The sequence below is a fragment of the Anopheles ziemanni genome, chromosome 2, assembly GCF_943734765.1.
Source record: "Anopheles ziemanni chromosome 2, idAnoZiCoDA_A2_x.2, whole genome shotgun sequence".
NCBI classification, from domain to species: domain Eukaryota; kingdom Metazoa; phylum Arthropoda; class Insecta; order Diptera; family Culicidae; genus Anopheles; species Anopheles ziemanni.
The window spans coordinates 69,715,850-69,729,225 of record NC_080705.1 but is presented as its reverse complement, the minus strand read 5'-3'; the positions used below and the strand labels follow the sequence as shown (position 1 = coordinate 69,729,225).

Here is a 13,376-nt window from a genome sequence, read left to right as displayed (position 1 = left end):
ATGAACTCTCTCTGGTGGTATTTTTAGTAAGTATATCAAACGGGAAAGCCCCGAAATTGGCGTGCAACAATCAACGAACCGCGTGTCTAATCGTTACCGATGGCGTTGTCTGTTTGCTTTCCCCCCTAGCCTGATCACGCTCAGCCTGCTGGCATGGCTGGTGGACAGCCGGCGGGAGGCCAAGTTTAACTGCACGCTCACGGCGAATTACTACGACTGCCTGTTCCGGGACGTGGTCGTCCGCAGCGAGTCCGACGCGGACAGCATCTTCTTCGGCGTGCAGAACTTCAACGACACCAGCATTGCGTTCCGCGACTCCTCGATGGTGGTGCTGCCGAAGAAGATCTTCGAGACATTCCCCGCCATCCAGTACCTATCGAGCGATGGGTGCCACATCCAACGGCTGCTCGGGGGCACTTTTGCCAACGCACAACGACTGCAGGAGCTGCACCTGTACGACAACCGTATCAGCCGGCTGAACAACTTCGTGTTCAACGGTGCGCTCCAGCTCGAAATACTCTCGCTGTACAACAACACGATCAAGCAGCTGGAGGAGCACGCGTTCGATGGACTCGGCCATCTGCGGCTGCTGTACATGGACGAGAACCAGATCGAGAAGCTACCGGAGGGTCTGTTCTCCGGGCTCGAAGAACTACAGATTCTCGAGCTGCAGCATAACCGCATCAAGGAAATCCACGAGGATCAGTTTGTGCTGTGTCCGATGCTGCGCGAGCTCAACCTGAGCGCCAACATGATCAGCACGTTCAACATGACCCAGCTTCAGGCGCTCAACAAGCTCGAAACGCTCGACATCGCGCGCAACTACCTGGACGAGGTGTTCGTCACCAAGTACCTGCGCACGCTGAACGCCCAGGAGAACCAGATCAGCCGCATCCTGATGGACCAGGGTGACTTCTTCCAGCTGACGCACCTCAACCTTTCGCGCAACAATGTCGCCAACATCAACAACATCTTCAAGTTTCGCAACCTGATCGAGCTGGACGTGTCCTACAACGAACTGGTAACGCTCGACTTTGTCATCTTCGCGTTCATGAAGAACCTGAAGGACATCAAGCTGAACAACAACCGGCTGTGGATAATCGACAACGGTATCCCGTCGCCGGCCAAATCGCTGCGAAGTGTCAACCTCGCACACAACAAGTTCGTCTTCCTCGACCTAGCCGTGCTGGACACGTTTCCGGCGCTCGAGTACATCTACCTGCACGGCAACGAGCTGATCGATCTGCAGATCGAGGAGATCGAACAGAACTTCCCCTACCTGACGCTCGTCTCGTGCGACAACAACGACTGGGACTGCATCAATCTGATGCACGTGGTGACGCTGCTCGAGCGGGCCTACGTCAAGTGGTCGAACGGGACGCGCAACTGTACACGCCCCGAGCAGCACCGGCTCATCTGCTGCACCTCGGCCGAGCACCATCTGCGCGAGAAGATCGTCCGGTTGACGCGCGAAATCTACCGCTCGCGCAAGATGATGAAGCAGCTGATCATGGAGAACGCCGAGCTGCGCAGCGAGCTCGAGATGCAGTACCTGCCGGGTGATGGGTCATAACGGGCCAACCGATCGGTGGCAGCACGTAGGATAGTTTGGTTACGAATAAACTTACTTTTACACACTTTTGGAATCATACAACATGGCCGTTTTAATAATTTAAGTGCTTTGATGACATAATTGTTGTCGATCCAATCGATTTCCGAATCGAAAACACTTTCCCTCTCATTACTCCGGCCAGCTTTTAAATTTCTTTCCCACCACAAATATACTGCCATCAACAGCGGGGCAAACAAACGCCAACGAAACGCGACCGCCGAACGTAACTGTAATGGTACGGTGATTGACCGATTACCTGATGGCGTGATGATGGATTTTTCGTGCACCGTTTGCTTTCGACAGTGAAAGTGTCAACACGGTGGTGGACTCCAACTGTAGCGAATCACCACCACCGTCCGCAATGGCCCGGCGGGGTTCGATCGTGTGAGATAAAATGCTGCCCAGCTCAGCTCAACCACGCGCTGATGGCTGATGAGCATCGTCGCTCGCAGAGATCGGTGATCGTCGCCAATTCGCAGCATCCAGTGGTGATCTTTGTCTAGCTATTTCCATGTTAACCCTTGGAGGCTGGGCGCTTAATTATTCCGAAAGAACTCATAACGCTTCTCTATGTTTTTTTTTTTTTGGTAAATATGGACCCTTAACATTTTTACTTTCGGTTTTAGTGTATTTTTTAAGTCAATAATTGTTGATAACTTTTTTTCGTAAAACAAATCAAAGACCTGTTTGAAACAAACAGAATAATCTTCCAAAGGGAAAGGATTTTTTTTTCAAAACAAATGCTAAGGATAAATGCAAAAGTATTGAAACATCTCAAGCGTAAAAAGAATCCAGCAGCTCATAGCTATAGCCTGAATGATCATCAGGAAAATTTGAGACGACCTTTTTTTGGCGATAAACGATACAGAGCTGTGAGAGACATGGTAAGTCGAATGCTGAACTTAATTATTGGAAATGCAAATGACTTCAGAGACATAATGGGGCGAAAAGCTTACTACACCTCGTTAGAACACTTGATAATAAAACATAATTCTGATCTTTGGACATCACATCCCGAAGTTTGGATAAATAGACCAGCGTCAATCAAACGTAGGTTCACTAGAATATCAACATCGTTTACCTCACTGGTGAAATGTTGCCCAAATCATGGAACTGAAAAAAACTTAATGTTTTCGCACATTGAAAGCAAATAATGGACTATTAATTTCAATCCAACCATATGCTGAATGTTTCATATGTTAATCATAGCTTTGATGATATAACAACATCATTTAAATTAAATTGTTATCCTGGACGGCTGCAATAGATTAAGAGCGAATGTGTTTGTTTTTTTATTAAGATTGTGCCATCAAGTTAGATTTAAACGTTCCAAAACGATGTAAAATGTAATTTGAAGTAAAATAAAAAATCATTCGAATTACAAGAATAATCTTCAACAACGAGAACGACTCTCAATATTTCTTGTTAAAAATCATGTGCAAACATGTTGAAAAAAATGAGCGAAAAACGTGCCCTTACCCATCAAGGGTTCAAACGGCACTTACTCAATCTCAATCTGTGTGCGATTCATCAAGTGGCAAGCGGGGCTAGTTCCGCCAATTGCGCCAGCGACAATAAAAACGACGGACTAAAATCCCACGGTTGGGACTTTCGACTTCACGTCGGCGTTTGCTTTCGCTTTCGTCCGGTCCGGCCTTGAATCCCCCACCCGGGGAACGAGAGGACCTGGGAATTGGGAAGTGTTTGGGCACCACACGCCAGGGCCAACCGGAGCAGTACGATGCACGTGGTCGGTACGCGCAGACGCAACGGAACAGCACCTCGTCGCGAGTGTGAAGATGAGTGCGAAAGGCAGGGTGGGCCACGGTCACCGGTGCTGGGAGGTTTGCGGGTTGGTGCTGATCGCGTCGGTGGCCTGGCTAGCGCTGGAGGTGGCGTGTGAGATCGTGATCTGCAACTACGAGCGGTTCAACCTATACGACAGCATGTACCAGCCGCGTACGGCCAACTTCTGTGTGTTCAATGACGTGTACCTTGGCGGAGACATCAGGGTGGCCGACTTCCTGGCGAGCAGCCTCGACTACCAGCGGGTCGCGTTCGCCAACTCCAAGTTCCCCCAGGTGCCACCGTCGCTGTACAAAAACTTCGACGAAATACGGGAGCTGTACGTACGGCGATGCTCGCTGGAGTCGCTTCGGATCACGCGCTTGCTGGAGAAGGTGTACGCCGGAGGGAACCGGATCGCGTCCGTCCAGCTGGATGGTAATGCCTCCAACAGTTTGCGCGAGCTCTACCTCGACGGTAACCGAATGCGTGGGCTAGCAAACCTAACCAATCTACCCGGACTCGAGGTACTCGTGCTGGAGAACAATCCGCTCCTTGGTAACGTGGACTTTGCGCAGTTCGAGCGAATGGAGCGGCTGTGGAAGTTGGATCTGGAGCGCATCGGAATGACGCGTATTGCCAACGGGCTCCAGCGGCCACTCACCGAGCTACGAAGGCTCGATCTCTCCAACAATGCGCTCACCTACGTCCACGTTCGCATGTTTCGCACTTTCCCGAAACTGGAGCACCTTTGGCTACACGGCAACCGGTTGTACTTCCTCGAGGCGGACCAGGTTCAGACGCTACTTCCCGTGCTCCGTAGCATAGTCATCGATGACAACGCTTGGGGTTGTGGACATCTGACAACTCTTGGGCAAACCCTCCGAGATCGAGGCATCGTCATCCGGCACGGGGAATGTCCTGCGTCGGCACGAGCCGTCCATCGGGTGTGCTGCTCGGATGTGACGGACGTCGTCGACTTCCGGTACCTGATCGAGATGGGCATACGCAAGGAGGCACGCTTCGAGCAGGACGTGCGTGAGCTACGCTCCGAGAACGAGCTTCTTCGGCGGAACTTGCAGCAGGTTCAGGACCGGCTGGAACAGCTGGCGGCCAACTTTACCCAACGGGACGCACCAGTGGCAGATGATCGCGAGGATGCGGCATCCAGCGAACTGCCATCATCGAGTACCTCCATCGAAGAGTACGAAGACGAGGAACATACGAGCTAGAAAAGCAACACGTTTATCGGTGTCCGTTCGCCCGGGGTTTTTAGTCTTTATTTATTTAATTTACGCTGGAACAGAGATTAGTGATAGAGTGTTGGTAATGGTAGATTACTGTGTATGACAGCAGTGTGTGGGATTTTTATTTTGAATCCAATGTGATTACGAAGCGTTGATGCTATGAAAAAAATAAACAGTTTAATCTTTGGTGTCTCCAGGGATTCAAAGGCATAAAATGTTGAAATGTTAAGAATGTGTGAAACAAATGAGGGTTTCTAACCACTAGAATATTTAATTCCACACCGGATAGAATAATAAAAGAATGTTATGCATAAAAGTTCTTGGAATTTAAGAGGGTTGTAAAATATTTGCTTTTAATTTATAACGTATCTATGAAAACTGTGGATCTGCAACAACCGAGCGGTGCCGTCGAATAAAAAATCGGTTCACCAACTTGACGGTATGGTGTATCTTGTAAGCTTCAAATGGAGTCAGGCATGATAGAAAACAGAAATTTCAAATAGTTAAATTTTGGCCTCTCTTATTCCATATGTCGCAGACCTATAAAAAAAACCTAGCGAGAATGACGTTCTAATCAATATTTAAATATGTTAGTTACATTTCAGCACTGATCCTATTGTCGATCAAATCATTTGCCTGTTACAGAAAAAAGTGAATTTAAATCAAAAATGTTGATACCAGTATGAATTCAAAACAATATGAAGTTTACACAATTCGTCCCAAGCTTATAGAAACTAAACTCGCTAAATAGAAACTTAATATGAAGTTTTACGAATCAACACATATTCTAATTGTAAAAAGAAAACAGATTAGATGTCTACTTTTTCAGACTCCTAGTTTAAATAAATAAATTAAATGTGTCTTAATCCGCTTCAAACACAATCGCAACTCTCTTGTTACATTATCAGTAACCGTCTTTATTTGGGGGCATAGGATTTGGGAATCCCGGCAGCATGACCTTTCTATCTTTTGCTTCAAGATTTTCTTTTATGATACGTCTAGGCCAAATGCTTCCAACTTTGTAATGTAAAAGTGTGCGAATCACACACGAACACGTTCTGAACAAATGCGATGTGGTTTCTAGTTATTGTACTGAGATTTTTTTTATAGCACTTTAATCGAGCATGCTTCAATAACAAATACTACACTTTCGCAACCAACCTGCTAGGAACATATCCCGAAGATCCTGCTTTGACAATTATTTTAAATTTACCATCATTGGACATTCCAGTTTATGCTGTAAAGCAAACGACTGTCTTGGTGTTAGTATTTGATGAGGGGATTTCCAGCGGTGTATACTTTCTGCTTATCAGCCCAGAAATTCCCTGACCAAGAATAGCACTAGAGCTTCGTCTCAGCTTCTGTGGGTTCAGTTTCATATAGTAACCTGTTGAAGACGGTTCTGCATCGAGCGATGGATTGGCGTGGAATTTGGGTGTTGAGGTAAAAATGAAGCCAGTAGTAGGAGTGTAGTGCAGTGGAAACTAATTTATCGTCGTTTGTGAAGTTTTTTCTTTACAAGTGGATTGATCCAGTACAGTAATGCGGATGATTACAGATACGGTGCATCGGGCACAGGATATTCTGGCTCAACTGATACATTAGCCGACGGCTTTGAAGGAGCTTTGAACATACCCCGACATACGTGTATGGAAAGCAATGACGATTACGATTGCATTTTAAAAAATGTTTTCATTAACGGGAGTGACCACAACCAACCCTTCGGCAGCAGTAATCCTTTGTGGAATAATCAAACAAAACTAAAGTTTGCGAGCTCCAGTATAAGAACATTGCCGAAAATGTTAGTGGACACGTTTTCGCACGTTGAGCTGCTTAATCTGGAGTTTCTTCAAATAGAAAGGATCGAACATAACGCGTTGGCTAATGGACGGAACATAAAGGAGCTTTTCCTCAGCTACAACAACATCGCATCGCTTGACCAGGGAGTGTTCGATAACTTGATAACACTCAAGGCCTTTACCATGGATGGTAACAAACTCGCTAGCATACCAAATGAATTGTTCAAGAACGCAAAGAACTTAAAAACACTTTCACTGGCAAGCAATAATCTTCAACGTATAGGGGATGACAGTTTTCTTCATCATAACCAACTGGAAAGCGTTAATGTGACCAACAACCAGCTCTTTCACTTTGATTTGTCACGCATACGGAACCTGTTTGAGGCGGATGTTAGCCACAATAAGCTTGAGAAGCTCGAGCTTCCTTCGTTCGTTGAATATTTGGACGCATCGCACAATGAAATCAAAGAAGTTATTGGAAAAATAGGCAACAATCTTAAAGATCTTATGCTTTCACACAATAACCTTAGCACAACTGCCTGGTTGAAGTCGTTTACGAAACTTGTGACTCTTGACCTCTCGCACAACGGGATTGAGGACATCACGTCGGGTGATTTCCATCAGCTGAAGCAATTAACTAAACTGAAGCTGAATAACAATCGCCTGTTCACGTTCGACATTAAAGATAAGGAAATCATGACATCGCTACAAATTCTTGATCTATCACACAATGAGTTGATCTTCGTGGAGAGCAATTACAAGCAGTTTAAAATACTGCACGAGCTTTACCTCCATCATAACTCGATAGTGTCTCTGAAGCAGGGTCAATCTGTCGCATGGTCTAAGTTGGAAAAGCTCACATTGTCTGAGAACGATTGGGACTGTGCGAAAATGGAAGAGTTCTTGGCTATGCTTCCGCCTTCAGTTGCCGTTGACTATAGTTCTGAGGCTCACTGCAACCATGCCAGTCTACCACAAGGATTGTGCTGTACACGGGTGGAAATGGCCTACCATGATCGGCTGATTAAAAAAATCGCCGAAATTTCCAGCTACGAAAAGGTGATTCGAGCCAGCGGTCGATGCAATGCAGGCTCACTGACCAATTCAGTCCAAAACGTTTCCAGCATAGTCACTCAACCCGGAGCACTGCCTTCCTCGGATCTTGCGAGGGAAGTACAACAATTACAAACCGAAGTTCAGCGCATTGGAGGAGACGTTACGGAAGCGGAAAGTTATGTGACCAGCAATATAAATAAAATTGATACACTTACACGCATATATCGCGTAGTGAAGACAGGACTGGTACTGCCATCGGATACATTACGCAAGGTTTTGGACCACTTGGAGCAACGCGATGAATTCAAGAGGAAAGAAACCGAAGTCCGATACGCCGAGGCCAGAGCCAAAGAAAATGAGTCGGAAAACATGAAGAAGAATAATGAATTGTCACAAAACAATTTAGAAATGAAGAGAACCCGGACAAGCGAGCTAACTAAGGAAAAAGCGGATGTTGTGAAGGCTATTAAAAAATTGGAAAAAGAGATAAATAGAAATCCAAATGCCAGGCGTACAGTAAAATAGAATGTTGCGAATGAGATTGCCAATATAACGCATAAACAAAACTATGCACTTGCCGGTTCTGATACCTTCCCTGTCCCTGTAATGTGATCGTCTGATTCTGAACGCGAATGAACCAGCATCGAACTAGCTGACCGTGAAATGAAGTGTATGCATTACTTCTTACGAATCGATGAAAAATACACGTTACTCAATAAATGAATGTTTCGCTGAATAAATGCATGGAGAAAAATATTGTTGTTTGCTTATTCTAAACCCGGCAAAACCGTGCACTTTAGTATTTTCAGTCTTATCATCCGAAGTTTTCCGAATTGCATCAACGTTTAAGTGTATCTAATAGCATAGTATACTAAAAAATCCTTACCACTTAAAACCACACTAAACTGGTCTCAAAAATTCTAAATGATTCAATTAAAATTCATTTTAATTCTTTAACACATGGATTTATGTAACTGGTACGATGCCAGTTGGCCAGAGTCTTGCGCCAACAGCGTAAGAGCCGCTCAAGCTAAATTAAGTATGCATTGACCCTCCAATGGAAGCAGATGCAACCTTATGCCAAGAGTTATAGTTTTTTATAGCCTCAGGAGATCTGAGAGGTGTGCTCCCCACCAAAATCTTGAGACTGCCCTCAAGTAGTTGAGATATTAAAACATTTCTGTAGAAGTTGATTGACATGTGACCTCCAGGCAATTGAGGTCATCATGATTGGTAAATCGAAAACGACGGTACCTGTCAATTTTCTCGACGCTGTCCCGTGCAAATGAGTGGCTAGTCGCGTCGTTTCGTTTCCGCGCAGAGTCTCAACGCGTAAATGACGTCGTTTGGGATCGTCGAGAAGACATCGAAACGGCCAGATAATGTTTTGCTTTAAAAAAAAACACACAACAAAGGTTGAAAAATATTTCACCCTACACATCTACAACTCAAACCTGCGTCATCCCAACATTTTACATAGAAGTTTGCATTCTCTGTATTTTTCTATACAGTCGATATCCGACTTACGCGTATAATTGGGACCAAAGAAATCCGCGTATCTCGAATATTGCTTGACACATAGCTTATACTAGGAGTTAAGACATCGAGTCCTTGTGTACATGTATGATAGAATATTCCAAATTTTACTTTGTCCATTAATATGAATGCAATGCAAGCGTATTCAAACAACATATATTGCCATAATCGAAATAAAAAGCGTAAGTCATGCAAGTGTGTAATTTACATATTTATTCGCGTGGTTGTACATCTCAGGAATTTACATCGATGTAATAAACCCTATCTATTGTCAAATTTTGAAAACCGCGTATCTCCGAATCCGCGTATATCGAGTACCGCGTATGTCAGATATCTACTGTACTTGAAATTTGCAGAAATTTATTAAATTTTGTTTTACCAAAATGTTGTACAAATGTTAAATGTTCAAATAGGATTGTTTCATTCGCAAACACGAATTCATCAATTTGAACAATTATGCCTCATGTTAAGGTTTTAAAATTATTGTACAATATTAAATAAAAATATGTTACACAACATTTTGCCAAATGTTCAAATGTGCACAAACCTCCAAATGTGCGCCACCAACAGGTTTATTCATCCGCTTCTATTCGACTATGTGTGTGATTCGAGGTACGATAAAAGCTAATTAAAAGTGAGAGTAATGAAAAACCTCAATCCTAAAAATAGATAAAACCGAACAGGCACATAGAAGCATTACTAGGAACAGCATTTCCGACGAAAAAAAGGTAAAGTAACGGACTCTGTTAACCGTAACGGGCTATGTTAACCGTTGAAGTGCAACAGAACACTACAATAGCATCAAGCGACTGAAAGTTTATTAGTTTTTACAATATTTTGTGTCACTTTCCCAAAAATGTCAAGTAGTTAATTATTTACGATAATTCCTTGGCAAAAGGATAGGAAATGAGTTTCATGCTGATACGACAATCCAATCAGAAGTTATTTGAAAATAATACTCCAAAAACTACCCGGTTGGGCGGTTCAACGGGTGACGGTTAATCACTCGAATAAATCTTATCATAATGCTTAAACAATACCAGGTCAATAGTACTGCCATTACGACGGCCATTGGTTTTGTATATGTGATTACCCAAAAAACAAAGGCCGGGACCTCATTTACTCTTTTACCCACAAATTCGTATAAAGAAAAGTCACACACAAAACAAAAATATTGCTAAGATGCACAAAGCAACCAGTACGCAATCCAGAGCTCGCTCGGTTGGAAAACATGTGAAAACAGAAGAAGATACAGGGTTTTTACAGATGAACTAAAAGCTCCAACAACATTCTTTGTAAATCATACTTTCTTTCACATCACCAGCAAAATAGAAGTAACAGTAATGTCATCTGCGAAATCAGTATGTTTCAATCCATAACAGGGAGAGTACGTAACTGATCATTGCCAAAAAGGTACTTGTCAATGAAACGAGCGTTCTGTACATGTCAGAAAATCCCGACGCTTCCGCCGTTTCAAATGATTCGTACTTTTTCATTGGGCTTCGATAGGGTTTCTAGTTATTGAACTGTATTTTTTTTTTTTTTTTTTTGAAGACTCTTCAATCGAACATGCTTTGACTACAAATACTACACTTTCGCAAACAACCAGCTAGGAACATGATAAAATTTTCAAAGACCTTGCTTTGACAATTATTTTAAACATCCTTGTTTAAGCCGTATGGCGTTTGCATTGTTTATGGCTTGGTGTTAGTATTTGATGAGGGGATTTTGATTTGTATATACTTTCTGCTTATCAGCCCAGAAATTCCCTGACCAAGCATATCACTAGAGCTTCGTCTCAGCTTCTGTGGGTTCAGTTTCAAATAGTAACCTGTTGAAGACGGTTCTGCATCGAGCGATGGATTGGCGTGGGATTTTGGTGTTGAGGTAAAAATGAAGCCAGTAGTAGGAGTGTAGTGCAGTGGAAACTAATTTATCGTCGTTTGTGAAGTTTTTTCTTTACAAGTGGATTGATCCAGTACAGTAATGCGGATGATTACAGATATGGTGCATCGGGCACAGGACATTCTGGCTCAACTGATACATTAGCTGACGGCTTTGAAGGAGATTCAGGAGATCGCGAATCGCGAGGAAGATGGCGCAACATACCCCGACATACGTGTATGGAAAGCAATGACGAATACGATTGCATTTTAAAAAATGTTTTCATTAACGGGAGTGACCACAACCAACAGTTCGGCAGCAATAATCCTCTGTGGAATAATCAAACAAAACTAAAGTTTGCGAGCTCCAGTATCAGAACATTGCCAAAAATGTTAGTGGACACGTTTTCGCACGTTGAGCTACTTAATCTGGAGTTTCTTCAAATAGAAAGGATCGAACATAACGCGTTGGCTAATGGACGGTATATCAGGAGCCTTCACCTCAGCTACAACAACATCGCATCGCTTGACCACGGAGTGTTCGATAACTTGATAACACTCGAAGTCTTTGCCATGGATGGTAACAAACTCTCTAGCATACCAAATGAATTGTTCAAGAACGCAAAGAACTTAATAGCACTTTCACTGGCAAGCAATAATCTTCAACGTATAGACGATAACAGCTTTCTTTATAATATCCAACTGGAAATCGTTAATGTGACCAACAACCAGCTCTATCACTTTGATTTGTCACGCATACGGAACCTGTTTGAGGCAGATGTTAGCCACAATAAGCTTGAGAAGCTCGAGCTTCCTTCGTTCGTTGAATATTTGGACGCATCGCACAATGAAATCAAAGAAGTTATTGAAAAAAAAGGCAATACATTAAAAGATCTTGCGCTTTCACACAATAACCTTAGCACAACTGCCTGGTTGAAGTCGTTTAAGAAACTTGTAACTCTTGATCTCTCGCACAACGAGATTGAGGACATCACGTCGGATGATTTCAAGCAGCTGCAAAAATTAACTAAACTGAAGCTGAATAACAATCGCCTGTTCACGTTCGTAATTAAAGATGCTGATATCATGACATCGCTACAAATTCTTGATCTATCACACAATGAGTTGATCTTCGTGGAAAGCAATTACAAGCAGTTTAAAATACTGCACGAGCTTTACATCCATCATAACTCGATAGTGGCGCTGAAGCATGAAAAAAAGCATGGTCAATTTGTCGCATGGTCTAATTTGGAAAAGCTCACATTGTCCGAGAACGATTGGGACTGTGCGAAAATGGAAGAGTTCTTGGCTATGCTTCCGCCTTCAGTTGCCGTTGACTATAGTTCTGAGGCTCACTGCAGCCATGAGAGGCTACCACAAGGATTGTGCTGTACACGGGTGGAAATAGCCTACCATGATCGGCTGATTAAAAAAATCGCCGAAATTTCCAGCTACGAAAAGGTGATTCGAGCCAGCGGTGGATGCAATGTAGGCTCACTGACCGATTCAGTTCCAAACGTTTCCAGCATAGTCTCTCAAACCGGAGCTCTGCCATCGTCGGATCTTGCGAGGGAAGTACAACAATTAAAAACCGAGGTTCAGCGCCTTGAAAGAGACGTTACGGAAGCGGAAAGTTATGTGCGCAGCAATATAAATAAAATTGATGCACTTACACGCATATATCGCGTTCCGAAGACAGGACTGCCATCGGATACATTACGAAATGTTTTGGACCACTTGGAGCAACGGGACGGAATTAAAACGAAAGAAACGTTATTCCGATACGCCGAGGCCAAAGCCAAGTATAATTGGCTGAAGAATAATAATGAATTCTCGCAACTAAATTTAGAAATGAAGATATCTCAGACAGTACTGCTTACTAAGCAAAAAGCGGTTGTTTCAAGGCTATTAAAAGACTGGAAAGAGATATCAATAGAAATCCAAATGCCAGGCGTACAGTAAAATAGTATGATTCTGATCGCCAATGAGCCAGCATCGAACTAGCTGACCGTGAAATGAAGTGTATTCATTGCTGCCCATACTCGCAAAACCACCATATTGAGAAAATAACGATTGAACATTTTTACATTAGATAATGTTTTGCTGTTATTATTGATACAAAATCCATGATTGGTTGATCACGACTATTGTATTGAAACATAAGCATTTCGCTGAGAAAGACATTTTAAATAAAATATTAAAATGGTGAAAATAAACTATACGGGACACGATATGCGGGTACTTGCGGAGGCGCAAGCAAAAGCACTCGCATATCAGTCCCATCCTATAGCATATTTTGTTTACCTTGCTCGTCAAAACGTCGACGTTCGGCTTTTCATTCCATATGGATATTTGCACTTTAACTGTGTATAATTCGTTAAAAACACTTGAATTACAACCATTTGTTGATTATTTTAATTACTTTACATTACAAAATGGGGTATTTTTTTCATATTAC

General features: G+C 43.2%; 2 protein-coding genes across 2 annotated transcripts; both read left to right on the top strand.

The window, feature by feature from the left end:
- On the top strand, positions 1-4,629 carry LOC131294207 (uncharacterized). Its single transcript, XM_058322252.1, has 3 exons — positions 1-26; positions 130-1,559; positions 3,377-4,629. The coding sequence occupies exons 1-3, from the start codon at positions 1-3 to the stop codon at positions 4,627-4,629; spliced, it is 2,709 nt and encodes a 902-aa protein (XP_058178235.1).
- Positions 4,630-6,443: 1,814 nt separating this feature from the next.
- On the top strand, positions 6,444-12,801 carry LOC131294205 (slit homolog 1 protein-like). The gene is made up of 3 exons (XM_058322251.1): positions 6,444-7,502; positions 11,231-12,720; positions 12,768-12,801. The coding sequence occupies exons 1-3, from the start codon at positions 6,444-6,446 to the stop codon at positions 12,799-12,801; spliced, it is 2,583 nt and encodes an 860-aa protein (XP_058178234.1).
- Positions 12,802-13,376: the final 575 nt, after the last annotated feature.

Bases quoted from the DNA above. Each gene is read 5' to 3' on its own strand.
- LOC131294207 (XM_058322252.1), top strand. From the start codon at position 1: ATGAACTCTCTCTGGTGGTATTTTTA. The intron at 27-129 runs GTAAGTATATCA...TTTCCCCCCTAG, and splicing joins TCTCTCTGGTGGTATTTTTA to CCTGATCACGCTCAGCCTGC. The intron at 1,560-3,376 runs GTGATGGGTCAT...CGGTACGCGCAG, and splicing joins CGAGATGCAGTACCTGCCGG to ACGCAACGGAACAGCACCTC.
- LOC131294205 (XM_058322251.1), top strand. From the start codon at position 6,444: ATGTTAGTGGACACGTTTTCGCACGTTGAGCTGCTTAATCTGGAGTTT. The intron at 7,503-11,230 runs GTGATTCGAGCC...CACAACCAACAG, and splicing joins AAATTTCCAGCTACGAAAAG to TTCGGCAGCAATAATCCTCT. The intron at 12,721-12,767 runs GTATAATTGGCT...AACTAAATTTAG, and splicing joins TACGCCGAGGCCAAAGCCAA to AAATGAAGATATCTCAGACA.